We start from the raw sequence: 27,569 nt of genomic DNA on the forward strand, positions 1-27,569 counted from the left end.
CCTGGGTCCTAGCCTGCCAGACTGCCCTGCAAATTTCAGACTTACAGTCCCAACAGCAGTATGAACCAATTCCTTTATCTCTCTTCCTCTCTCTTTCTTTGACAGTCTCTCTCCAGATAAAAGAGCATTAAATGACAGTCCAGCGATGAATTGTGCAGAACCGGGCTTTCTGGGATGTTGTGAAATGATAAGAAATTTACTTTTGCAGACATAGCGACAGCCTGGCTAGTGTCCTGCAGATAAATGAAGGGCCAAAGGAAACTAAAACGCATCACAGTGTATCTCCTGCCTTCTGCTGTGTGGCCCCCTCACTTCCAATAGGTGTCAGCATCTCTGACTAAATAAATAGAAAATACAATGCCACCACAGAGGGGATATTTACCTGGAGTAGGGGGGCTGTCAAAGCGATAACCCATCTGAAATGTTGCACAACTAAAAAAAAAAAAAATCAAAGATGATTTGCTGAAATGTATAGCTTTGGAGGACTACTTACCACCCCCAGAAAGTTAGTGGGTCGGTCGGAATAGCATCTGGAAATTTCAGGGCACCCACAGGTCCTCAGGCTGTTCCATCTGATCGACTGCTGTCGTCAGACCCTGGGATGCATTCCCTGACTGGACTGCATTCAATGATGCATGTGTGTCTATGACGGCAACTGTCCTCCTAAGGGTACATCACTCCCCGAGCTGTGACACCCCTCCTGCAACTCCTACTGCTATCCCATGTGTATCACCACAGGCTCTGAAATGGGAAAGAACAGGGTTATGTTATCTCCAAGTCGCATTTCTCCCTATCCTGGAAATTCACCCCATCCTATATCACTTTATAAACAAGCTCAGCCATGTTGTCTAACGTAGCCCTGGAGGGATTACACAGTGATGCCCAAATACACATTGAAGAATGTGTAAATTCTTTCCCTTTTTTAAATTTCCACATAGGAATTAAAGGCCAAAGAAATTGAAGTCTAAAATAATTCTCCTGTCAAATTTCTCCTTTCTGTTCAATGTTAGCAAGAGGGGTTCCTAATGGAAACGGATTTAGGATGGATTTCTTCTGAAGCCGCTGCTTCCCAAGCCCCTGCCAAGGAAAGGACGTAATTCTGTTAGCACCTGCAAAGCCAAAGAGATCCAGTGCCACGTCTCCTGCATGTCCCGTTTTTCCAAAGAGCCATTAAGAACCACAAGATTATCCCAACACCACCCCCACACGCACAACATTTAGAAACGCAGGCGAATTCCAGGCCCTTAGAAAACTCTGGGGGCAGGACCAGATCGCACTGCAGTTCCGATCTCAGCCAAACCCCATTACAGAGTCTTCGGAGAAGTAGAATAAATGGAAAATATACGAACAAGTGAAATATTCTTGGTTTCCGCCTCACCAGAATGCCAGTGAGTCTGGCCAGTCGTTGGATGTATTTCATCTATAAACACGAATTCAACAGGAAGATTTCACCTTTGAGAAGGTTGGTGGTGGTCGTTGCAAATCAACGGCTCCAGGCAGTCGCATTTAAGATCCTGCTGTCTTCCCGCAAACTTCAGAAACTCGAAGTCTCTGTATCTTATTAGCGGCTCCCTTCTGCTTCTACAAATCTCTTTATTTCTGATTCCCCAGATGTTGCTGGCAGCCCAGGGCTGAAGCATGTACCAGACCCGTGTCCACTCCCTCCTGTCAGCACAGCACACCAACTATGGTTAGCTTTTTGTTTCTTGATAATTCCATTTTGGTTCTTTTCTCTGAGTTACTCAAGAAGATGAATGGATACCCCTTGTAAAACAACTCCTTCCCCAGGCTCAAAAGGTCTTTATCTTTTTCTTGATAAAAGCCACCATCATTCTGCTGTGGTTGAACCCACAGTCTGGGTTTTTCAATTCTACTACAATCAGAGTATACGATGCAAGCACTTCCGAGCCAAGCTGCGCCTACTGGAGTGGGACATAGACATCAGTGGTTTTTAAAAATCCACCCCCTTATTAATTCTACTTCTACAACCAAGATTGACAATCCCTGTTTGTGAGACCAAGAAGGTTCTCTGCTCTAATACCTCACACAGCATCAGCCTCAGCTGTAAGAGGAAAGCAGGACGCGTTAGGGGATAGCTAGCCACCTCTGCCACACGTCCCCAAACTCGCTGTCCCTGCCCTATTTTCACAGGAAGCCCCAGGCCGATTCACATTTCCACCAGGATATTCTACATCAGGAGTTCAGCAGCTGCGCATGAGTGTCTCCACTGTATTGTTAACTATTGTGATTGTGCGAGAGAAACACAGAAAGCAAAGAACAGGAGGCAGGAGAAGGACACGATTCACTTAATCCTGGGCCCCACGTGCTGCTTCATCGGCTCACACTCTGCTGTGTCCACTTGGCGGGGAGGGTCCCACAGCACTTTGGCGAGTCTTCCAGTCCAGCCAGGAAACAGTGTGAGTATTTGACAGAAGCTGCCGTTGCTCATGTTCCATTCCCTCTCCCAAGCACAATTGAGTCCGTGCAGATATTTCTGAATTGAAAGATCAAGCTCTGCTTGGACAGAGGAACCAACCTGGTCTTGTTTGCATGGGTTCCTGGTCAAAACAGGAAGTACGTACCCCATTTTTCAAAATGAGTCAGCTTTTGAAAAAAGCGAAGGCACTATGTAGGACACAGCACAGTTCAGTCCTGGGGAAGACGTGGAAGCTGCTTCAAGTCTTTCTCAGGGCCTGTTCCCTGCTCTGTGTCCTGTCGTTGCTATCAGCTATCTGATGTGCAGGGTTCTGGAGGCTGGCTCATGCAGTGGGCACACAGTGTGGCGACAGTGCTGATCCTCGCCCACGTCCCCTACGTTGTCCCAGGGGCCACCCATACATTGCCATCCTTGGTGGACGCAGTGGGACAGAGGCTGAAGACTTAAAAGTATGCTGAATTTGGAGTCCTGAGTTCAGCACTGCCCTTGGCTTGTCAGGAGACCTTTGACAAATCACAATGTCTCTCAACATCAATTTTCTCCTCAATTAGACAGTGGATGACTGTAAAAGGTGACCTGAAACAGCAGTAACAATAATACTCAGGGCTGTGCCATATCTTCTAGTTTCCAAAGCACAGGCACACCCATTACTTTATGCCATTGTGTGCTTCGTGACAACCAGCAGACGATTTATGAAGGAGTCCCCATCCTGTTGTGTGAATCTGCACCAGTTCGTTAGCATTCAGTGTAGATGGAAATGTGTAATTAGGACGTTTTCATCACTGTGTTTTGTAGATGATGGAAACGGTGGCCCCTCGAGCTCAAAAAATCAGAAGAATCAAGTTAACAAATGAAACATAAAACACGAATACCTCTGTTATAAACCCAAATCCCACATCGTTTCACTGGCTTTAACACACCATTTTCCACTGCATAACATTCATGTTACTTTGCATTTTATCCACCCTATCGTTTTATGTGCACTGAATTGTAAATGCATTTTGGTTTTACTTAATGTATAAGGGTGATTGTTTTATGCTTGTACATACTTAAGTAAAATTATAGAAGAATAGTCTAGCTCAACACTAACATTCTGAAGATGACTATATCCTGCGAATGGGAGAAAAAGGGCTACATTGTTGTTTGTCCACGTAACACAGGCTGTCTCCTCCTGAGAAATTCACCTTTCCGGTACCATACACTGATTTCTGTGGAAAGTCCAGATGAAAACTATTTTACTGTATATACGTATCTCTTGTGTGCTGTATGAAAGTACACAAACTTTTGTCCAGAACTGTCTTAATAAATCAGAAGTGAACCGCCTCACTCAACCAGAAAATGCTATTTATTTTTAGGACAGCCCTGAAATATGGATCAAAAAGACAAAGAACAAAAGTGAAACGGTCCAGCCACTCTGGAAGGAAAAATATGAAGTTCCCAAATGAATGTGTTACTTGAAAATACAAACCATTTCTTCTTATGCTTGGCTCTGTCATCCATCTCGGAAAAGGATGTTTTTACAATCAGAGCAGAAATATGACTGGCTGCCTGCATTTACATTTCTTTGTTGCAAAATGAATGTAACTTGTTTGGATTCCAACAGTGGAGAAAGCAGCAGAAGTAGTGGTTACTTTCCAAAGTGAAACTTAAAACCACAATCTCCGGTGCACAAAAGGCAGAATGAGTCACCGGAAGAGGCCACTTGCTTGCAAAACTCATTAAAAGCAATGCAGGGCTGAATGGACTTCCTGCACCAGTGAAAAGATCGCTGGCATCAGGACAGCACCTCCAGGCTCTGACAATTTGGGGGAGAAAGGGAGCCATCAGGAATCTGGGCACAGCCCAGGTCTGCTGGTTCACATGCACTGAGCTGCTCCACCTGGTGACAGGCGGAATTTCTTCCCAGCCAGGACCCCGCTCACACTGAGATGCCCAGGAAGGTGGCTAGGGCCGGCAGCTGTGCATCGAAGGTTCAGGACATCTTGTGACTCAATCAAGCCCCTGTATTGGGTTTCCAGGCGCCTCCCTCCTTCAGCAGATCCTTTCTGTGGCTCTGGTCAGGCAAGATTCAAGTCAGACGTCAGCAGCCGCAATACAGAAGCAGCTTCCTGGGACCAGGACCCAGGCCTCAGGTGTACCACCTGGAACTTGCGTGTGCATTGGTATCTGGGAAGGATCCGTTAACACAGATATGGGCCGCACACCCCGTTTGATCCAGAAGGTCGCGGGCGGGGCCCAAGAACATGCTTTTCTAACAAGCGACGGGACGCTGGAGCTGCAGGCCCCAAGACTACACTCTGAGAACCACAAACCTAAACGGTTCTCAGACCTGAACAACAGCCACAAACTGCTCCCTCCTCCAAGCCAGTCAGTGATGTCTGACCTTGAGCTGTACCAATTGGAGGCACTTTGGTACCCGTTCAGTCAGTCCCTTAAGGAATCCTTCCCCCTCCCCACAAGCCCACAACACACCTGGCTTCTCTCCAAGGTAAGCTCTATGGGGAGAGGCCTTCATCAAGCCCAGACAATGTCTTTAAGAGCTGTGCCTCCAAACCAAAAAGGATTGTGCCCCCAGGTGGCCATTTGAGGCCTGCTGACTTTCAGAACTTCTGTCTGGTCCTATTCTAGATTCCTTCAGGCACCAAGCCTTCTTGCAGTAGTAATGTCATTTTACCACCTTCGATTGCAGCAGCAGCAGCAGCAGCAGCTGGCAAGGGGTCAGAAGCAAGGAGATCCTAATAGCATTTCAACCACCTTCTCTTCGTTTAGGCTAGAGATGGGAGGCCCACCCACCCTCCCTGCCCTGCTCAATGGGATGAGAACAGCACAGCTTAGAGGTACCCGTGGGAGAAAGGGGGGAAGTGGGAGCAGTTGGGGATCACCAGATCCAATACGACAGCTTATGCTAATTTTTATTTTACAGATAAGTTTACAATCTGAAATGGAGTTGGAATAAATCTGATATTCAACCAAACGAGAGGGTTCGTTTTGTTTTCAGAATACACAAGCATGAATTCTCCAGAGGCCCGGAGGTGAACTGTTTGGGTCTGGGCTTCACGGGGAGCTCAGCCTGGTATCCTGTGTGGCCATCTTTTAAGCATTTAGGGGCCAAGGCTCTTACAATTATTCCAAAAACACTTAGGCTGAAGCAGGTAAATCAATAGGACGTCTCAGGCATGTCGATAATGCACAAAATCAATAGGAATTATGACAGTTTTTAAGTGATCTGGGCGAAGCAGTCAAGGGTTTTGATGGGTTTGTTCAAAATGAAAAATGAATCAATATACCACAGAGAAGGAAGAGTCCAGAAACTGAGGACACCGAATGTGAGGCAAGGAAACTGAACTGTTTGTACTTTTATTTTCTGTATGTTACTCTAGGGACTTACATCTTAAAAAAGCCTTTCTTGCTGACGAGAGAGTGGCTAGCCTTTTCTTAAGAGGTAGCAAAGGGCCCGACTGGAGCATGCCTGGGATATGCATGACCCCCTTTCTGGCCTGTGCACCCCAGCAGGCAACATTCTCCTGCCTTCATCACCCCAGGACCAGGGCCAGGCAGCAGACACCAGCCCGATCGCTTAGAGGCCCCTGGAATTCGTCAGCCTAGCCAATCCCAAACTGCTCACCCTGCCCGGCCCTGCCTTTCCTGCACGAACCCCAATAAAGCCTCGGCTGTCCCCTCACTCCTGTCTTCTGCCTCCTGATCACCCTGGTGCTTCCCGACGCGGCCCTGCCTGGCATGGCGTGGCCTGCCTCCCGTTCCTCGGACCTGTGAGTATAAGAAACTTGGTTTTCCTGAGCCTCGCCTGTGTCGTCTCTCATGGCCACAGGTGATTAACCATCTCATAAAAGTACACAGAGCAGAACCCGCTTATGTAATAGACACGTGGGAAGCACTGATTTCGGGCCAGGCCCTGGAAGCACTCCATGTACAACGTGTAAGTGAAACCACCCCGTTCCCAAGTCAATCCCCTCAGGTGGGATGCACCTGGGGTGTAGCCCTCTCCTTTTCGTCTGTACCCTCCTTCCCTCCCAAGTGCACACGGAAGGCGGGTATTTTACCAAAGGCATCAGAAAAGACTGGCTCTTTTATTCCACGTATTCCAAACAGTTCATAGCCTTAACTTTTTTTGGTTTTTTTGAGAATAAAATAATCTGTTTGATATCACACACTAGAAAATCAGCAACTTAATCACTTACCAAAAACCATTTAAAATTCACACGCGTCATTTTCAGAGAAGTCTTTCATCGATCTCGTTTATTACAATATTTTCTAGCTTTGCAGCCAGCACAACACAATGAAGTAGTACAGTGATTTTTATCATTGCACCAGCATATACACATACAGACCAAGTGCTATAAATAAAAATATATTTAAAGTAGTGCTGCAAACCTAAAATTGAAAACGGAAATTCTCTTTGGAGATGCAATCATTTCTCTAAAGTACCAGGTACATATATTTTTCTCCATCACAATGTGGTGAACATTTGATGACCCGTCACTAGGAAGTGACTCGTTTCCTTAGCACAGCCTGGAAACGTGTGATCCAAGGACAGGGCTCCAGCACGTGACCATGAGTTGTTGGTTATAGTTGTGTAAACACAGATAAACCAACCCACATATGTGTGAGTGCTGCCCGTGGCCACATCTCGTTTTCCAAAGCCACAGGCAGGTGTGAATGTTACAGCCTCTCTGGGGGTCCCACTCTGAACTTGACACGGATGTGAGTCTGACTTTCTGGAAGGCAGGCGTGCTCTGGCTCAGCGTGCAGTGCTGTGGAAGCTTAGGGGGACTGCTCTCACAGCTGCATGGAGCGAGGACTACAGCCGCTTGTCCTGCCGAGGGCAAGGGCAGGAGGGATTCATGAGCCACTCGCAGCCAAACTCCTCCCAGCGTGAGAAGACACTCTGTCAGCCTCCGCAAACCTACTTACTTCCCAACAGTTCAAATTCACCCCCCAAACACCCCCGTGACAGAAAGAATCAATGCAGCCTCTAAAGCTCACTAATGAATAAGCCCAGAGTGGTGAAGGCAGGACTATTTTTCCTTATTTTTAGTGCCTCCAAAAGGGAAACTGCACATGCGTGTTTACATTTCCATGCAAATGTGCGATCGACTACACACGTATGTCTGCCATTCTCTGTGGGGCACACGGACCGTTCAGAAAAGGCATCCACTGCTAACAGCCCACCAACTAAACGGAGACAACACCTCTGCGTCTTCTTTCACAGAAAGAGTAGAATTTCGTTCAACTGTTCCATTGTTTTTTGCCTCCCTTGACTCTAACAAGGCCATTTAAATAGGAAAGCATTTCAATCATTGGAGCAAAATGCTCTTTAGAAAAATAATATTTCAAAAAGTAAAGCAAAAATCTTTTACCAAAATAATTCTTTCACTTTTCGAATTGTTCTCTCCACAAGCCAATTTAATAAACAAGTAAGAGAATCATCTTCTACCGGCTTAAAAAAGTGTCCCTCAAATTATTACTTGCACTCCCCCTTGGGTGGAGAAAGCTAAGGAAAATAAAGAGTGTCACTCATAAATCTCAAAAGAAGGTCAGTGTTGTAAGATATATAGAATAAGGCTCTTTGGATAGTCTAACGTATATCTTTTTAATGTATTAGTGACAGTTATAATAGAAAGAATATGGCTAAAATGCTTATAACAGTAACCCAGAGTAAAGTAATAAATAATAATATCTACAGAGAATATAATTTAACTTCTTGAAACTATTTCCTTAAAACCAACCAGTTTCCTTTGAGAGCCCTAATTACCATTTGGCATCAGCTCTGTTCAAGCCCACGTTCTCAGCACCACCTTGCTGATAAAAGGCTGCTGGCACAGTGTCTTAGTAATATTTACTACAGTCTCAACTTAAGGCATTGCAAAGTTACAGAGAGCTAGACAAAGCACATTCGAAACCAAATCTCTGCCACAGATGCATTAAGGCATCAAAAACTCCAGCCTTGAGCCACAAAAAAAAGGGGGGCAAGGAGGGAAGATCCCATTTACGTAGGTTATGTTCAACCAAAGGAATTAAAGAACTTATCACCTAAAAAATTAGACCAGTCGGCACATACTGCAAGGGAACATCCACGAGGCCAAAACCCAGGTTTGGAATCCCATCCGAGACCCCAGACTCACGTCACGTGACCCCGCACAGCCCCCTCACCGTGCACTGAACAGGTGGTACGAACTGCCATAGTGGAAACATGCCCCCTACTCTACCAAAAGTCATGCACATCTGGTGTTCCTCAGGTGCTGCTGTCATCAGCGGGCCCCGTAGCAGCCAGCTCTGCCCCGCTTGCACAGGCCACAGTGCCGTGAGCCAGTGACGCTGGGGCAGGCCAGAAGCGCAGGGTCGCCACTGGCTTTATGCCACACTGAGGAATGCCCTCCACACATAAATGCATCCGACTCCTGGCCTGTAAAGTACACCGTTCATATGTCACTCAGAAATGTCAGCCCCCGGGGCAGCGGGGAAGGACACAATGCATCTCAGCTCTCACTGCTGGTAAGCAAATGACTGCACACCAGGCTCCTGAGCTCTGCTCCTCGGCCCCCAAAACCTATCCTTTAATGGGGGGCCCGGTCTTCGTATGATAGCTGGAGGTTGCTTGGAACACATCATGCTGAGGCAGAACGAACATCCTGGTTTTCAAAAGGTGGCAGTGGCTCTCTCCAAAAGGTGAAATTACTGAAAGTGTCTGAGCAGGGGAAGTCCGAAGAATGGCTTCTTTTCAGCAATGGGAAAACGTGGTCAACCACTTCACAGAGTCTCACATACCTGGAAGGAAATGGACAACGTCACTGCCCTGAGGAACACCGGCCACGCTCCCCGGGCTGTGCCTGGAAGTCAGGAGACATCTACGACCCCGAGGAACAGACTTCAGGGGTTAACACAACAGAGGGTGTTCTACAATAATTCCTCACCAATTTATAGGAAATCAAAGAGGGTACCAAGCAGGAGTCAGAGAAGGCTCCAAGGGCGAGGCAGGTGGGACCTAACTTGGCACGAAGGACTGAGAAGAAGGGCAGAGCAGAAGCAAAGGGGGACAGGAATAAGTCAGTCAGCATGGCAGAGGGACAGCCACCTGCTGCAGAGCTCACATGTGGGCAGCTGCGGTACCAAGCTGAGACTGCTCCATGTGCCATGAAAAGACTCTGGGCCCTGGGGTTAAGAAGACACGGATTTGACCTTCGGCTCTGCCATTTACTAACTGTGTGACCTTGGGCAAATGGCTTTATCTCTCTAAGCCACAATATCCTCAGCTGTAAAGGGAAGGAAGCAAACACTATGCCAAAGTATACATAACGAGAGTCAAGTTAAATAATGTATGCAACAGTGAAATAAAGCATACTGGACGCTCAATAAATGTATTCAACAGTACATTGTTAACATTAGGAAAAAATTAGTCCTGGCTAATTATTGGCCTTAGGAAGTAAAGGCCTCATTGGCAGGAGGTTCAAGAGACCTGGGATCCACTCCTGCCTTACTGCTGTGGAACCTGGGGCAAGTGTCTCACCCTCTCTGGGCCTCAGGCCCTTCGTCTTTCTAGAGTATGGACTGGAACAGATCCGTGTTTCTCAATGCTCCCTGCAACTCCGTTCCTCTATTTTCTGTTTATTCCCAAGAAGTTGTTGCATATTAGTTTCTGTGGCCTATTCTACAAAAAGCAAGTTGCTGAACTGAATATGCATTTTCAGACCTCCAGGCGCCTCCAACCAGAAACTGTGACAAGCCCAGGCCTCTCCGCATGTCCCCCGAGTCCTCCCTCAGTCACTGGGTCCCTCTCCAGTTCCAGTTTGCTGAGAACCCAAAGGGGCTTTCTGCATATACAAACTCCAGGAATTAGAATGTTCTGAGGCACAAAATAACTTAGAAATAGGGAGGTATGTGTGTATTTAATAAAGGACCTCCAAAGGGCTTTTAAGAAACATGCTTGCACAAAATGGAAAATAAAACCATCTCTTAACAAGCAAGAATTATGTCTTTCCTGGGGATTGAAACAAATGTTTAAAATACCTCCTGGCTTTAAGACCTACTTGTCTGAGTTTTGTGGCTATGGGAGGTGGCTGTCCTCACAGGGAGCAGCTCAGCGCTCGCCACCAGGGTGTGGTGGCACGAGACCCAAACCCGCTGGGAGCTCCATCATGTGGCTCTGTTGGAGCCACCTTCCCCGCACAGGGCTCCTTTGGGGGCATAAATGCAAAGAAAGAGAGCAGGGGCACCCCACCCCGCAAGGGGGCCTACCCTCTCAAGATATTTCAGACGAATTCTCAGAAACAGTGTCCCAGGTTCTGAGGGGCAGAACCTTGGAAATGGCCGTACCAGGTTCAGTGCCAGACAAAAGCATGTGCTTTCCTGGGGAAGGAGAGTCACTCTCTCACAGGAATAGCCACCTCTCCCAGTCCAGCCGTAAGACAGTATGGAAGGTTTTCTCCCACTCAGAGATACACCCTGGGCCAAGGCCCAGGCGAGGTGTCATTTTAACTCCAGAGTCTGTGAATCGGAGAGGCTCAGCGACCTCCTGGGCAAACCCTCGTAGATGCTGGAGTCCCTCTTCCCAGGCCTCTTACGACAAGACCTGCCACTCACTCGACTGCTGCCTGGCAGAAACCTTCGTCGTTTCCGGGCAGTGTCTCATCGCTTGAGAGTTCTTTTGAACCCTAAATAAAAACCCACCAGCTCTTCCCCAGATGGAGGAAAGCCTGTCACATGGGAATGTGCTGGGCTGGGGAATGACAGTGGACGGGAACTGTGACATTGGCAGGGGTGACCACTTAGCACTTGGAGGAAGAAGAAACTACTAGGTCGGTCCCCTGCCGCTGCTCTTCTGGGGCTGCCCTGATTAACCTGGCTTAGACTCCAGCTCGTACCAGGAGCACCTTCAAAGTGAAAATCTGCTCTGGGGAACCTAGATCTCTAATCTACCTGAAGCCACAGGAGACACCTGGAGGAGACCCAGCCTCGCCCATTCCAACTCTTCCACCTGACGGAGGCTCCAGCAGGCCCCCTGGGGTCACTGGGGCCAGAAGCTGGTATCTGGGTCTGCACAGATCGGGCCAAAAGAGGGGCAGCCTCTGTAATGGACGAGGCAGGGGGACGCCTGTCTGCCTGATGTCACCCAGGGGGCAAAGCTCCCAACACATGGGATGAGGAAACACTCTCCCTTCTAAGAAGTTAGGAACCCAAAGTGAGATACATCAAGGTCAAAAAGAGATTCTACAGCCAACTAGGACACCTCATTACAAGCAGTCACCCACTGCCTCCAGGAAACTGGGCTGCAACCAAAACTATGGAAGGAATTCTTACAATTACACAGCAGCTTCTGGTGAGATTATTATTACAGGCCAGGATGTGAAGGGATGTACAGTTCCTCATCTTTAAATACAGCCTCACATGATATTTCAATTTAGATACATTTTTAATTCGCATTCTAGGCTTTCAAACCTAACTTGGCAAATCGAAACTACTAGTTTTCAAATTCATTCAATTCCAACTCTGTAGCAGAATGTAACCACTAGTTTAAATGTTTGACCCAGACCGGATCTGATTTAATCCAGATTGTCCAAAAACTAAATTTTGGACAAAGTAGAAGGAGTTAAAATATACTTTCCTTGTAAGAATTGAAAATTAAAATTTAGGCAACAGAGGACCAAGAGTTATACTGTAAACAGCAGAAGAAGAGCATTTCGAGATTAAGCTGGTGGTGACACGGTGGTGACAACGCAGTAATCACATGGAATGCAGGGATACTCACGAGGAGATGTTGGTCTTTGCGTGCTCCTGCACGAGCTCTCCTTTGGGATTGACAGTGAATATTCTGTTCAAAGACACTCCTACTTGCTTGTACGAATACACGTCCTGTGTTTGGTAAGGTGTTAGGAAAAAAAGAGCTTGTTGTAAATGCAAATCCATGATATTTTGGATTTGATATGATATTACAAAATTCTCATTAACCAGAACTAATTTTCATCAACCAGCTAGTGTAGAGAAAGTCTATCTCTGGATGTGAAACTATTAATATTAAATTAGTTTTCCCTCCTGGGCCCCAGTTTGTTTATCTATTCAGGAATGGAATTAAAAAATGGACCACCCGTCACACCCCCTGCAGTCCTAATAGTTTCTTACTGGGAAGAATTAGGAAAATTTTCTTACTGGGAAGTTAGCACCCAACCCTATTCTCCAGAACACTGAACTTTCCAGCAAATTGGGGCGGTACACACACAACCTCCAAGCGTTTCTTTGACCGTATGAAACAATACAGTGGTCCGCCCTTATCCACCGGGGATATGTTCCAAGAGCCCCTGTGGGTGCCTGAAATTGCAGATAGTATCAAACCCCTAGATATGCTATTTTTGTTCCTATACATACATAGCTATGATAAAGTTTAATTTGTAAATTTGTAAACAGTGAGAGATTAATAACAATAAGCAATAATAAAATAGAACAATTATAACAATATACTGTAATAAAAGTTACGTGAATGTGGCGTTATTAAGTAAAATAAGGGTGACTTGAACGCAAGCCCTGTGATACCTCAACAGTGACCTGATGACCCAGCGAGAGGGCGACTCAGTGACTAACCTAACAGGCGGGTGGCGTCCACAGTGAGGACGTCGGACAAAGGGATGACTGGTCCTGGGTGGGGCAGAGCGGGCCTTCGTGAGATTTCATCACACTACTCAGAACCACACACAAGTTAAAACGTATGAACTGTTTATTTCTGGAATTTTCCATTTAATATTTCCAGACTGTGGTTGACCAGAGGTAACTGAAACCACAGAAAGCGAAACTATGGATAAGTGGGTACGACTGTACTCTTAAAACTTGCAACACTCAATTCACCACTGTGCTAAGGATTGGCTTTGCGGATCCTTTCTGGTAGGGAGGGTATAATCCTATTTAGTGTTCTTGTTTTTTTACTAATTTAGCAAGTAATTTAGAATTTGACGTTCCTAGGCCCACATTTCATGCTTCAAACTGAAAGTCACTAACCAACCTTCAAAGAAAGCTAGAGTCCATGAAACGATTTACCATCTCCTTGCCTTTAGACGTAGGCAAACGGCCCTTCACCAGCTCTTTCTAGTAGGATTAAGAGTCTGGCTTCACATAACCCCAGGCCAGCCTTCCAGATGACTGCTGTCAAAAAAGACAGGACTTCCCAGAGCTCTCAGATCCCCCATCTACTACTTACAGCCGGTCGGTTTCCAAAAGCAGCATAAAAAGGTTCTGTATTGGGAAAAAACAGGTTCTTGATGTCTGTCAAACACTGTACTTTAAACTTTTCTGGCTTCTTTTCAATCACTTCTCTGTTAAAACAAACAAATAAATAATGGATCAGCATGAAAGGATAAGCTTCATTAGATTCAAACTATTTTTAACTGTCGAAGATGCCATGACACTAAAAACACTCATCTCTTCAGGGGTTAAATATACATCAGTCAGCTCAGCTGTCCCCGAAGAGCTCTAAACAGAAAGGGAATCGTACTTGCAAATCGTCGCACAAAGAAAACGCTGAAGTCAAGGGATTTCACCTGAGACGTGCCCCAGCCACCCAAAGAAGAAAGAACTCTAGAGCATAGAAAAAGAGAGAACAGCCCCAAGCTCGTTTTATGAGGCTAGCATAACCTCAAAATCAAAACATGAAGAAAAATATAAGCAAAGTCTTGTTCATGAACGTCAGTGTAAAATTCTAAATAATTTTTAAAAACTTCATTAAAATATAGTAGAGAAGACCTAAATAAATGAAGAAGCTTACCGTATAATTGAACTGGAAGATTCGATATTACAAGGAGATACTAATTCTCCCTAACTTGATCTATTGTAATTTCAATCAAATTCTGAACAGGTTTTTGTCTGTATATTTTCATGGAACTTGATTCTAATGGCTACACAGAAGAGCAAAGGCCAGAAGCAGAAGCACACATTTACGGACACTTGATGTATGACCACAGTGATAATTCAAAGCAGGGGGAAAGGGCAGTCTTTTCAGTGAATGGTGTTGGAACAACTGAATAGCCCTATAAGGAGAAAGAAAAAAAAGGAAACGGACCCCCTCCTGTACTTTATGTACAAAAATCAATTCCAGTGGATTATTGGTCTCATTGTGAAAAGCAACACCTTTAGAGAAAAGGTAGGAGACTATCTTTATGCCCACAGATCAGAGAAGACTTTTTTTTATTGGAGAATATTGGGAACAGTGTGATTTTCCAGGACTCATCAGCTCCAAGTCAAGTCGTTGTTTTCAATCTAGTTGTGGAGGGTGCAGCTCACTGGCCCATGTGGGAATCGAACTGGCCACCTTGGTGTTATGAGCACCGCACTCTAACCAACTGAGCCATCCAGCCGTCCCCAGGGAAGCCTTTTTTAATACACACACACACACACACACACACACACACACACACACACACAAAGCACAAACCACAGTGGTGATAATATGTTCAACTACACGAAACCAAGAATTTATGTTCATCAAAAGCCATAAACTGGGGAAAGACATTTGCAGCACTCCTAACAAAAGCTCCGTATATAGAATCTATAATGCACTCTTACAAATCAAAAAGAAAATGGAGGAAAGACCTGAGCAAGCACTTCACAGATGAAGCCCAAATGGCCAGCAAACGTATGAAGAGAGACATTTCATACCCACCAGACTAGCAAAAATGTAAATGGCTGACAACATGTTGGCAAGAAAGCAGAGCAAGTGGAACACTTGCACACGCTGTCGGGGCACAAAGCGGTTCAGCTTCTCTGGAAAACAGCTTGGAATGACCTAATAAAGCTGAATACGTGTATGCTCCGTGGCCTAGAAATTTCACTCCTAAGTGTGTACCTTGGAGCAACTATCACATGTGTCTCCAGAGGACACACACAGGAAGCACTGCTTTTAATAGCAAAAGACTAGAAATGATTCAAGTCCCCATTGACAGTACAAAGGACAAATGAACTGTGGAGGATTTGTATGTCAGGACACTACACAGAAGTCAAAACGAATGAGTTAACAGGGACACTCAGCAATCTTGGGAACATAATATTGAGTGAAAAGGGCAAGCTCCAGGAGAATATATGAATCGTCTATATAAAGTCCCCAAGTGTGCACAATTAAACATATTGGTTAGGATTACAAACATATGTGATAAAACTATTGAGAAAAACGAGGGATGATTAACACAAGATTCAGGGATAATGGTTACCATGACCCCGAGGGGGCAGGGATGAGAGCGACTGGGACTTCAGACGTAACGACATGTCCTTCAGCTCTAACGGGGTTATGGGTACGCGGGTGCTCGCTGTTTGCTTATCCTTTATACCTTGCATGTTTGAGAAACATTCTCTGTACCCACTCAGAACGTAATTTAGAAGGTGATGGTGATGGTGATGGTGAAGGTGACGGTGACGGTGACGGTGATGGTGACGATGACGACACAGCGCCAAACTGAGTGTTGAAAGACCCAAAGGCCTGTCCTGGCTCTGCACTGACTTCTGTGAACTCCAGAGCCCTCTTTAAGACCAAGGGCCTTACATTTTTATCTCAGGACTCTAATAAGTGTGCGAGTGACTGTATGATTTTTTTTACTGAGACATAATTGACATATAACATTAGTTTCAGGCAAACACCATCAATGACTTGCTAAATGTATATATTGCAAAATGATCACCACAGTGAGTCTAGCTTACATCCATCACCGCACACAGCTATCACTTGTTTTTCTTGTGATGAGAACATTTAAGATCGACTTTCTTAGCAACGATCGTATGATTTTTAAGTCTCAAAGTTCAGTCCACTGGGGGGAAATCATATAAAATCAACTTCCTGCTTCAATCTCTCTTTCTCTCGCTCTCGCTCTTGCTCTCTCTCTCTCTCTCTCTACACACACACACACACACACACACACACACACACACACATACACACACACACACTCACAGTTACTGCCTAACTAACTCCGGAAGCTCAAATCCGTCCAGTCACCCAGAGTCATGAGAATTAACAAAGGTTAATCTGTGTAACCCTGTCTGTCTATCTCTCCTCAGTGACACCCCTTCCTCATGAGAGGGGAGCCACACTTCTTAGGAATGTGCATTGTACTAATAGAGTGTTTGTCAAAATGATCTGAAGAGCTCTGTCACCACAACCACACAGGGCAGGTAACTAAAGAAAAATCACACGACTGAAAGCCAATTTCTACCTCAACAGGAGAAGCTCGTGAACCAAAAGATTAGGTGTGTGAAATAGTAGATTCTCTCAACCTCTTCAGACGTATTTCCTAGAATCACAGTACTTTAGTCCTGAAAGAACCATGGAGATCCTCTAACCCAACCGGGTCATCTAGCAGTTAAAGAAACAGACCCGGGAAGGGGTAGCACCTGCTTGTCACACCAGTAATTAGTCGCCAACAGCGTCAGCACGCGGGGCCCCGCGGGGCCCACAACAGAACTCTCTCTGTACCCCATGCTGAGAGCTTCTTTCTGCCGCCTGTGCTCCACGCACATCCACCCACCACACTTCTCGTTTGTTCCAATTTAAACCCAGGCAGTATAGTCAGAGCTGTACCCAGTTAAAGTCTCTCGCTCGGGAAGGTCACCCGTGCTCACGGCAGACTTACCCATCAATTCTAGAAAATCTGCAGGACAGCTGCACGCAGAATGGTGCTGGCTAGAATGCACTGCTAGGAAGGACCGGGCTGTGCCATGGCCATAGGAGCACCGCCGGCTCCCGAGAGCTTTAGCTTTCTTTTTTTAAATAATTCCTCACAAGGAAAAAGTAACAGATCTTGGACAAATATATTTAAATAAGGAAAAACCGAAAAGGATCACCTTCAATCATATTTAGTGGTGGGACAGTAAAAATGTCAACTTTTTACTTTGCCTAGCAGAGCCATAGTATGTAAAACATCCTACTCAGAAGCTTGTTGCAAACTGTAGACACAACTCAGGGACATCTCATTAAAATAGTAGGATTTCTCTTGAGATCTACAGTCATCACAGCTCTTAGGACTTGAAATACACTATGTTTTAATCTGTTTTAACCCATAGTTTTAACCTGAATTTTCTCCCCAGAATGTGTACGTTTCAATGTGAGATCTTTTTCTACAGGAAAACGAAAACAAAAACAAACCACTACTCACACAAAACAAAGCTGTGATGGAAAGTGTAGCTCTAGAGCTGAAGCAAAATACTCAAGAGCAATCAGCATGGTGTTTGGGCCCATCTGGATGTTTGCACTATTTGCATGGCTGGCAGCAACAAGCCGCTAATCTGGTCCTCCGCTGAGGCAAAATCACGACAAAGCTTTTCATTGGATGTTCAAGACACAACTACAGGAGACTTACCAGCCTCTGGCTGCACCGCCGTCCTGTTGTGACACAGTGCACTGTGCTCTGAGAGCGACGGGGGGGGGGGGGGGGGGGGGGGGGGCTGCCCTGGGCTCCACCTGCCCCACCCCTCACAGCCGCAGGGAAGCGCGGGGCTCCCCTCCCCCACTCCAGGAGGCCCGACTCTGGCTTGGCCACCTCAGTGCAGCCAAGCGGATGAAGGGGGCCTGTGATCGGACACTGGCTAGTGGCCTGTTAGTGGCCCCTTACAATCAACAGTGTGACCAGAACTCCCAGAATAGACGAGTATCATGGGAGTCCCAGGCCAGGTGGGCGGGGGCGGCTGGTAGAAGGGCTACTTCACCCAGCCTAGGTCCCCATTGGACGGAATGCAAGTTGATTCTTTCAGACCCAGCCAGGCAAGCGGCACGTGCTAAGCCTCAAAGGGGAGACTATCACTCTGGAGAGAGTTCGACACAACAGAGTTCTAGAGACTGGAGAGAAGTGACACTGGATGGGAGGGCAGGGCAGGTCGTGACGTCACGGGATGCGGAGCTGACCGATCTGGACACTGTCTGGAGAACCACAACGAGCCCGTGACGGGTGCGGACAGGGTCAGCCCCGCATTTTACGACACTTTTTCCGGTGCCCACTACGAAGCGGGGACATCGTGGGGAAGACCAGTTAAGAGGCTTCTTGCAAAACCTCCAGGTTGGAAGAGAGCGGGCCTGACCGGCGCAGATCCGGGGCGAGCGGGGACAGGCCGAGCGCCCTACCTGTGCAAGGCGGAGAACAGACTGCTGGGGCTCAGCAGCAGGGGCCCCTGCGGCAGCACGGTGCCCCGCTCGTTGACCCAGTGCAGGTAGCCCCTCGTCATGTCCGCCATCCCGATGGCACGCGCTGAACAGTAGAGAAACTTATATCCGTTTCTGAAAGAGACAAAGCGTTCACATTTAACGGCCTCACCAAAGGGGACCCGTGTGCATTCCCAAACCCTGATCTGTGTCTGCTTCCTGAAGAACAGAACTGGGGCAAGTTCCCTCGTAGGTGAGAGGCCACATTCCAGGAAATGCGATTGTGAATGCGTGTCCTCGTCATTTACCAAGCAGTTCACTGGGCTTCAGCCTCCGAATATGTTAGTCATGTTCCCCCTGTTTCACCACTAGGGAAACTACAGCTTTGACGCATCAAACCGGCCAGGCTGCCTGCACCTGTGCTGCTCAGACTCGCTGCCTGTGCCCCACTGTCACCTGCCAGTTCACAGACCTCGTGCCAGCTCTGAGCCCATCCCGACCCGCCCCCCCCCCACACACACACACACACTCACACTCACCATCAAATTCCCCCTCCATTCGATAATTCCCGTTGGCACATAAATGTACTCTGACCTCTCTCATCTCAGCCTAAAAACAACCCATGCAAAAACCACCATCAAAAAGCTCTCCTTTGGTTTTACCTCTCCAGGTCGAATCCCATTTCTCTGTTCCCCTTTCTAGCAAAATTCTTTCAAAGAGCTGTGAATCTGCGCTGACTGCCTCCTCACTGTGTTTTCTCTCTCTCGTTCCCATCTCACTGCCCCTGTTGTCAAGGTCACCTGTGATCTTGGCACTTTGCCAAATCCGGGCATGGCTTCTCAGTTCTCCCATGAACAGATTTCCCGGTAGCGTCTGACGCAGGCAGGTCATCAATATTCCTCCCTCTACAACCCCTTCTTCCCCTGGCTTCCAGGACCCCACAATCTCCTGGTTCACACCTCTTCACTAGCTGTTTCTTCCCAAACAAGTCTCTGTGGCTCTAAATGTGGCTCTTCCCAGCCTCTTAAATGTCCAAGTGTTCTGGGGTCCTAGGGCCTCATTGCTTCTCACCACACTCACTCCCGAGAGGACCTCACCCACTTCTGTGGCTTTAAATGCCATGTCTAAATGGAGGCAGTGGTAAACACTTGTGATACCATGACGTAATAAATGTATATTTGGTCTTCATCCCCGGTTCCTGGCACAGAGCTTCTAAAACCCTTGGAATTTCCTGATTGCGGGAATAAGAGCATCTCTCCATTATTTATAACAGGCCCCTTTCATCCACACCTGAGTTTATGCTAACGAGGTGCCTCAAGAAGGATGGGGGCTTGTTGCCAAACGAAAAAAAGCCATGAGATTAGAGGTCTACAACTTTCAGCCCCACCCCCCCAAATTCTGGGGAGGAAGGAAGGGTTGGAGACTTAGTTCAATCACCAGTGGCCAGTAATTGAATCAACCGTGCTTAAACAGTGAAGCCTCCATAAAACCCCTAAACACTGGGGTTCAGAGAGCTTCCGGCTTGGTGAATGGATCCACGTGCTGAGAAGGTCGTACACCCAACTCCAGCGGGGGCAGGACCCTTCCTGACCGCTCCCTATGTACCTCTTCACCTGGCCGTTCCTTTGTATCCTTTCTAACAAGCCAGTACATGTGTTTCCCTAAACTGAGCCATCAAAGCAAATTATCAAACCTGAGGAGGGGGTTGTGGGAACCGCGATCTGTAGCCACGTTGGGCAGAAGTGTGGGTAAGCGGGGGGCCTGCTACTTACGACTGGCGTCTGAAGTAGGGGCAGCCTTGTGGCGACTCTCACCTCCATTCCTGCCCCAGCCTGAACCTTCGCCCTGCCCCAAACCCCTCTAAAGTCTTGCCATCGCTCTCAGGGATAATCCAAATTCTTTGCCATGAGCTACGAGGAAGGCCAGTGAGACCTGGTCCCTGCGTTTCTCTCAACCTCATGGCACCCGGCTCCCCACCCCGTGTCCTCGCCGCTCCTCCTACTCCACGCTCGTTCCTGCACTGGGCAGCTGCACGTGCTGGTCCCGCTGCCTCAACACTCTTCCCCCAGACCATCAGGGCTCCCTCACGCCCTCCCCTCATGCAGGTCTCTGCTCAGACAGCACCTCCTCAGAGGGCCCTTCCATTGTCCCTCTATTTAATAAAACACACCCTCCCTCACCCTCACCCCAGGCACGGATCCCTCGCTCTGTTTCTTTCTCCCCATGGCACTAATCACTGATATTACCTCGTGGTCCCTTGTTTAAAGGTATGTCTCATTAATCTGCACACTCCCTGCGGGTGGGGACCCAATCTCATTCCTTGCTGGAACCCCTGTGTCCAAAACACTGTGTGTCGTGCAGTAGACACTCAGGAACTACTTGCTGAATGAGCGAGTACAAACTACCCTCTTCCCATCCGACTTCTTGCTTCTCTGTGAATATCTTATGCTGACCAAACGACTGGCTCAATAACATGTTCTTTAAAACAAGAACCAGGAAAGTTTTAAGACAAAGATAATCTAGAAATATCAGCTTGTATGGAATACAGGGCTGCATCTGAAAATCAAGCAATGTTTTTAATTAAACATCTTTGTATCTTAGCTGTCTAATTAATATAACCTTTAAAAAAAAAATCACTATTTTTGTATATAGCTCTTCACACCAAAGCCGAAAAGCTCCACCTGCAGGCTCTGCAATGCTGATTTTATTCAGAACTCGCTTTGCAAATACCTTTCCTGGTCTGACCATGCCACCGCGTTATTCTCACCACGCAAGTGTTCTGCTCCTAAGGCCATTACTAAACTCAACTGGAAAATCAGCTCTAGGACTATCTGAGGGGGACACGCTTGTTGGTGGCAGCTGGGGTTACCTTTCCGGACCTTTGACCCCATGAAAGCTGTCGGAAATACCAAGTGCTCCCATTAAATGCTCAGGTAGCACCAAGTTGCCACAGCTAACTCTCAGTGGTGTCCCTCGTGGTAAGAGGCCCCGCTCAGAAGGGCGGCAGTAGCAGGACACGCTCCGCCCACCAAGGCGCACGCCCTAGGCACTCCGCATCAGGCCCCGGGCTGGGTTGGCGGTGCACAGGGGATCAGCACAGACTGCCCTGTGGGGACAGAGAGCGCCGAGGGGAAACCAACGATGACACGTGACACAGCAAAGGTGGACACAAGGAATCCCACGGTGGGAAGGCTGCACCTGCCTGAGCAGGCACCCGAGAGCAGAGGTGCAACACACACGTGGATGGTGCTGGTCACTCTGCTGCGTCAGCCGTTGACGCGGGGCTCTGGGGAGACACCAAAAAATGAAGAGCCTTCCATGTCCAGGCTTGGGACAGATGGCTTCTCCTTCTGTCCGTCTCTACGTCCCTGCCCAAACACTTAGTCCAGAGAGATATTAAAACAGCTTGAAAAGATCACCTTTAGAAGTATATTCCAAGATACACTTCTAGATTGGAGTTTCTCAACTACTGATATTTTGGACACACGTATAGGTAGCTGCTGGGGGGCATCTCTATAACACTGCATCATAGGGTACTTAGCAGCCTCCGTGGACTCCACACACTAGGTGCCAGTGGCACGCCCCAGTCATGACACTCAAAAATGCCTCCAGACATTGCCACGTGTCCCAAGGGGGGGAAACTCGCCCTCAGCTGAGAGCCACTGTTGGATAGAAAAGGGACCTCTGTAGCCCCTGCTGCAGTCCTAGAAGGGTACTCGCCCGCTGCCCCAAGGAAGGAAAGCTCTGTGCCAGACTCAGGTTTGCTCTCAGCTGGCCTCACGGCCTCTGCCATCTGGTGCCAGCCAACTTTCCCGGTTCACCTACACCCGCCCCGTCCTCTGCACCTAAGCCTCCCTTTCCATGACCCCACCACACACTTGGTCATGTCCCAGGCCCCTCCTGTCACTCCTGCTTCCCCGCCCCACCCCCACCCCCGTGGTGACCTCGCCTCTCCCGAAACCCTACTCATTGGACAAGGCTCAGCTCAGGAGTACCGTCTCACTGAAACCTTCCTTGAATCCTCACCTCTCCAACCAGAATTCATCTCTCCTCCACGTATGTCTATGAAATCTGCGTTTCTCCTTACACCTCCCTCCACCGCCTTGTTTGGGGGACACAACTGCCCTCCTATGTGCCACAAACTCCATGAAAGGAGAGGCACCCAGCACGGACAGCCCTGCTGCACAGCAGGTGTGCAACCAGTCAGTGAAAGCCTGTGGTTCTGAGCGAGGCGAGGCTGGGAAAAGCCAACACCCAGCGAGCGACACACACACACACACACACATACACACACACACACACCCCAACCGCACAACCCGGAGCAGAGCATTTGGGGCGAGCAGTGCCTGAAGGGATCCAGCCTGATGTCCTCATTTTAGAGAAGAGGAAACCGCAGCTCCGACGGGGGAAGGAGGTCCCAGCGTCTGTGCTGAGCTAGCGGCTGTTGCCCCTCACGTAGGGGCCCTGACTCAATAACCTACCAGGACCTGCGGTGAAAGAAAGGAGTAACTGCTGTGGGAGGGAGAGGGAAAAAGATCCCAACCGTCTACTAATGACCATTTTCAGTGTCCTGGCTTCAAAGGGCACACAGCTTAGGCCACAGATGAGCTCATCCACCTATGGAAACACAGAGCACATTCATTCTCGCTAAGTCTCGGAGACGCTGATTTCTGGTTACATGAATACAAAAACACGAGGTGTGATCACAAAATACAGTGAATGTTTAAATAAACAAAATCATTACAGTAAAAGACACATTGCCGTTAATCCCCCTCAAAATACTCCCCCTTCACCTCAGACACACGTATCCCACCGTTCTTGCCACTTTCTGAAGCAGTTCTGGACGTCCTCTTCCGTGGGTGTCTTTAGTTGCGCTGTCATGGCTGCCTCGATGTCCTGAATCGTTTATTTTTCATGGTCATTCTGACTTGGGGGAAGAGCCAGAAGTCACACGGTGCCAGATCCGGTGAATAAGGTGGATGAGGACACACCGGATGTTTTTATTTGACAGAAATTGCTGTACCAGAAGCCATGTGTGACACAGAGCTTTGTCATGATGGAGGATGAAGTAAAGACACTCACGAAAGAGACTTCCAGAACTGCTTCAGAAAGTGGCAAGAATGGTGGGATTAGTGTGTTCAAAGCAAGGGGGAGTATTTTGAGGGGGGTTAACGGCAATGTGTCTTTTACCGTAATACATTTTTTTATTTAAAAATTCACCATGTTTTGTGATCACACCTCATATATATCATGTAAGGTAGAAAATCAGAGCAACTATTGTTCAAAGTTAGCCCCCAAAAGATCCACTGGCTCGATGTAGATATTTTAGGAAATGTCCTTCTTTCCTTTCCTTCTACTTACTGAATATAGTTGAGCATGAGGGAGTTTCATATATCTTCCATTTGTATCTGCTCTAGTTCTTTTTAGTCAATAACCAAGTAAGCTTTTTAAAATCAATAAACAAGCAAGCTTTACATCCTCTCTGCGAACAAGGTAATAATTGGCCTGACAGGTAATTTCTCACAGGCTGACCGCATTCAAACAAGTAATTACATTCGGCAAAATATGTAAATAAAATGGCCCTCATCTTCTGTTATTTCCAGGCAAGTGGCTATCTGCAAGCCTGCTTTTTCCATTAGCCAAATCCTGCAGCACATAAAATTCAAGAGGGACCCGAATTCAAGGAAAGCAGTATCAGCAAAGAGTGATCAGTCTCCAAATCCTAAATTAAGTGGCATCTTCTTCCTGGTACTCTGTCAGGCTAAACATTTTTCTAAATATGCCTCTGGGTAATCACAAATTTGACTTCCAAAGACATGACCTGGACTCATTTAGGAGCGAGTGACAAGCTTTACCAGTTCTTTGCCCCTGCACTTCTCCCATTCTTTGCCCGTAAGACCTTGGAGGAGATGGCATGTTGCACACTGCCAGGGCTGTGCCTCCAGCCAGCCGTCAGCTGCGGAAGCCTTTCACCGTGTCCAGCCTGGGCTAGGACTCCATGATGGGACCAAGGCCACCAAGCCAGGCAGAGCCCCTGGGTGTCAATAAAAGACTCAGGGAAGCCAGAGGAGAAAAGAGCTGCCCGGGTCGCCGATTCTGGACTGCAAAGGCTTCGTGAGGACTGCAGCATCTGAGCTGGACATTACAAGCTGACAAAAATGTGGAGGCAAACATCAGAGGTAAAGGCACGCCAAGCAGAGGCCATCATATGAGGAAAGGCGGGACGATGGGAACATGAGGCATGGAGTGGGGACCACCACCGGCCTGGATCAGAGCAGGAAGGTCTGGGAAGCAGCAGCAGAAAAGGAGGACCTAGCAGAAGGCGAAGACCTGAAACCGCCGGGTTTCCAAAGCCACAGCACGGAGCTCACACCTCCTCCTCCAGGTGCTCTGAGAGGAGCCGCGCTGGGTTAGAGCCGCTGCTCCAAGGGGCCCGAGCATCACTGGTCTGGCTGCTGGGTGTCACTGAGGACACACGTCGAATTCAGTAATCAAATAAGCATCCTTCCTCCCCACCAAAACAAAAACACAAGGGACTATTCTCAGAGCCTCGCCAACACATCTCCCTCATTCTAAACCAGCCGACCAAAGAAACGAAGGATCAGGTGTTCTCTGGTAAGCTACACATCTTTATTTTTCAAGAAGATATCTTTTCTGGGAAAATCCAGAAGAGACAAATCAAGAACCCCACCCGACCCCCCCTAAAAAAAAAGCAACTGTGCCTTTTTAAAATAAAGTTACAGTAAAGACAGGCATCGATTTATCTTCCCAAAATCAAAATGATTCAAGCTGTGAAGTACTCAGCAACCTGACCCAGGAGGGTTTCTTTCAACCAAAAATAGATCCAATTTTCAGTGTCATGCGAGTCACTGAAAAATTAGGGGATTAATCCTTCTGAACAAACGTCAGTCCATGGTTGTGTACAAAAGCGCAGGCGAGAGAGGGGACTGTGCAGAGGGCCATTTGGCAACACTGACCAAATCTAATCTTCAGATGTGCTCATGCTTGGCCCAGCAGTCCTACTTGACAGCAGCCCTTCCCACGTGTGTGCGCCTTCTTTATTTATTTATACGTTCATTATGCATAATAAACAGGATACGTAAACACTTAGTACATCACTGTTGGAAATTGTGGGAAACACTGCAGACTGCCTGCCACGGTCATCAGCAGAGGGCTGGTTACATACAGTAAGGTTTATCCGGACCATAGAGCTTGTGCAGCAGTCAAGAAGGGGGAAGCCTGACATGTAACAAAACATGAAGGATACATTATTTAATAATGTGAGCGCGTGTGTGTCGGGGCAGGGAGACTGTGTAAACGAACTTTAAGTACAGCAAGACAGACCCCAACTGTTCACAGTAGTTCCACTTGTAGGGAGTGGATTCGCTCGGCGCTCAAGTAGGAAGAAGATACGACCTTTGTACTTTTAAATTTCTCCAATTTTTCTTATTTCTCTCTCTCTTTTTCTTTTTTTAAAGAAGAATGTATTATTTGGTAATTTTTTAAAGATGAAATCTAGAAAACTAAGGTCACACAAATGATCTGGGCATCTGAGAAATCAGAAGCCTTTGATCCCACCAGGATATAAGGTCTGCCCCCAGCCATTTGTCTCCCACTGGAGCTTAAGATCCAGGCAGCCAGAGACTGTATCTACTTCATTGTCATCCCAAGCACCTGTCACAAGCCCAGCCACTCAACAGGCACTCCCTGCCGCCACCACCACCACTGACATGGGCCAGAGGTGAGTGCATCAGGCTGCGAGTCACGGGCCTGGGTTTCCATCCTGTCACTCAGCGGCTGGGTCACTTTCTCAGCTTCCTCCCCATGCAAAGAGGGGCTGTCCTGAGTCAGCCTGAGGCACCGCCCCGCTCCAGCTAGTGGAGAACAGGATGCACGGGAGGGCGAGCTTTCGCTCTAGTCCACAGTAAGATGAAGGCAGTGTGATGAAGCGCAAGCCAGTAAGGGGTGGGGCGGGGAGCCCCAGTGGGCTCTGAACCTGGAGCCAGACTAGAGCAGAAGCAATGGACTTGCACTTGGGTTTTCATGAGTTCTGCCTGTTAGCAGTTATGGGAATTTAGACAAATCACTGTAACTCTCTGAGTTCATTTCACTCATCTAATGATATTACTGATTACTTGCTTTTCAGAATTACTATAAGATGTAAGCGAAGTGACACACGTGCCCAACAGGAGGTCGCAGCTTAAGATCTACTGTCCCCACTGACGCGTGGGGTGTGGGCCCCAGAGCAGCTGCTGGCCTGTGTCTTGGCCGCTCAGCGGAGCGCCCCCCAGACCACAGGGCCGGCACCATAGCTAAAGCCTGCTTGAAATCTGCACCTTTTTTGCGTAAAATAAATCTCTTGGCGTATATCAGACTACAGTTTCTTCACCTGATTATCTTTGCCTTTCCTCTGTGTGAGATAAACCTCAGTCCCTCGCCTGACGCTGCCTCGTCCTTCTCTCTCCATCAACGTTTGATTCATTTATCACTTCCTTTCTTGTCTCTTGGCATTGAATTCCAATTTGCAGTTGGTGGGATTCACCGTGTGCTCAGGACGCCCCACTGCCACCCCTGCACCCCTCTCGTAAGTCACCCCAGCAGTCAAGATTCTGGGTGCAGAGTGCCGTGGGCACCAGCAGCGCGTGGGGGTGGGCACGCTGCACTGTACTTACTGGCTCACTTTGTGGTACAGCTTAGCTATGCCTTGGTGGGTCCAATCCTTCCCGAGGGTGGGCAAAATGTGGCCGAGAGTATCTGACCTAAACAAGGAGAGAGGGGGAAGGACAACATAAAGAGGGCATCACAAAAGCGGGGTGTGGGGGAGTCTAGTCCAATTCACGCATCATAAGTGCCTCATAAAAAAAAAAAATGCCAACAAGACCCACAACTTCCTTTCTGGACAGAAAGCTCGGAACTAAAGTCATCAGAGGAGAAGGCTCACAGAGGGATGTGTTAATACACGAATGGACTGAGCATGTGTCAAGTCCTTGACTTGCTAAATCAAAGTGAAGGGCC

The 27,569-nt window shown here is 47.7% G+C and overlaps 1 protein-coding gene across 7 annotated transcripts in view; it reads right to left on the reverse strand.

Annotated features, from left to right (window-relative positions):
- Positions 1-5,460: 5,460 nt before the first annotated feature.
- LPIN1 (lipin 1) overlaps positions 5,461-27,569 on the reverse strand; it is a 112,579-nt gene continuing 90,470 nt past the window's right edge. For 5 of the 7 annotated variants that reach the window (XM_033124705.1, XM_033124703.1, XM_033124707.1 and 2 more), the window contains 5 exons: positions 27,227-27,313; positions 18,537-18,689; positions 13,638-13,752; positions 12,201-12,304; positions 5,461-9,223 (listed from right to left, as the gene is read on the reverse strand). In XM_033124705.1, coding sequence (XP_032980596.1) covers positions 9,064-9,223; positions 12,201-12,304; positions 13,638-13,752; positions 18,537-18,689; positions 27,227-27,313 — 619 coding nt within the window. In that variant the 3' untranslated portion in view covers positions 5,461-9,063. The remainder of the gene's footprint in view (positions 9,224-12,200; positions 12,305-13,637; positions 13,753-18,536; positions 18,690-27,226; positions 27,314-27,569) is intronic. The other 2 variants (XM_033124709.1, XM_033124704.1) reach the window with 1 other exon arrangement.

Source organism: Rhinolophus ferrumequinum, chromosome 13 (genome assembly GCF_004115265.2).
Source record: "Rhinolophus ferrumequinum isolate MPI-CBG mRhiFer1 chromosome 13, mRhiFer1_v1.p, whole genome shotgun sequence".
NCBI classification, from domain to species: domain Eukaryota; kingdom Metazoa; phylum Chordata; class Mammalia; order Chiroptera; family Rhinolophidae; genus Rhinolophus; species Rhinolophus ferrumequinum.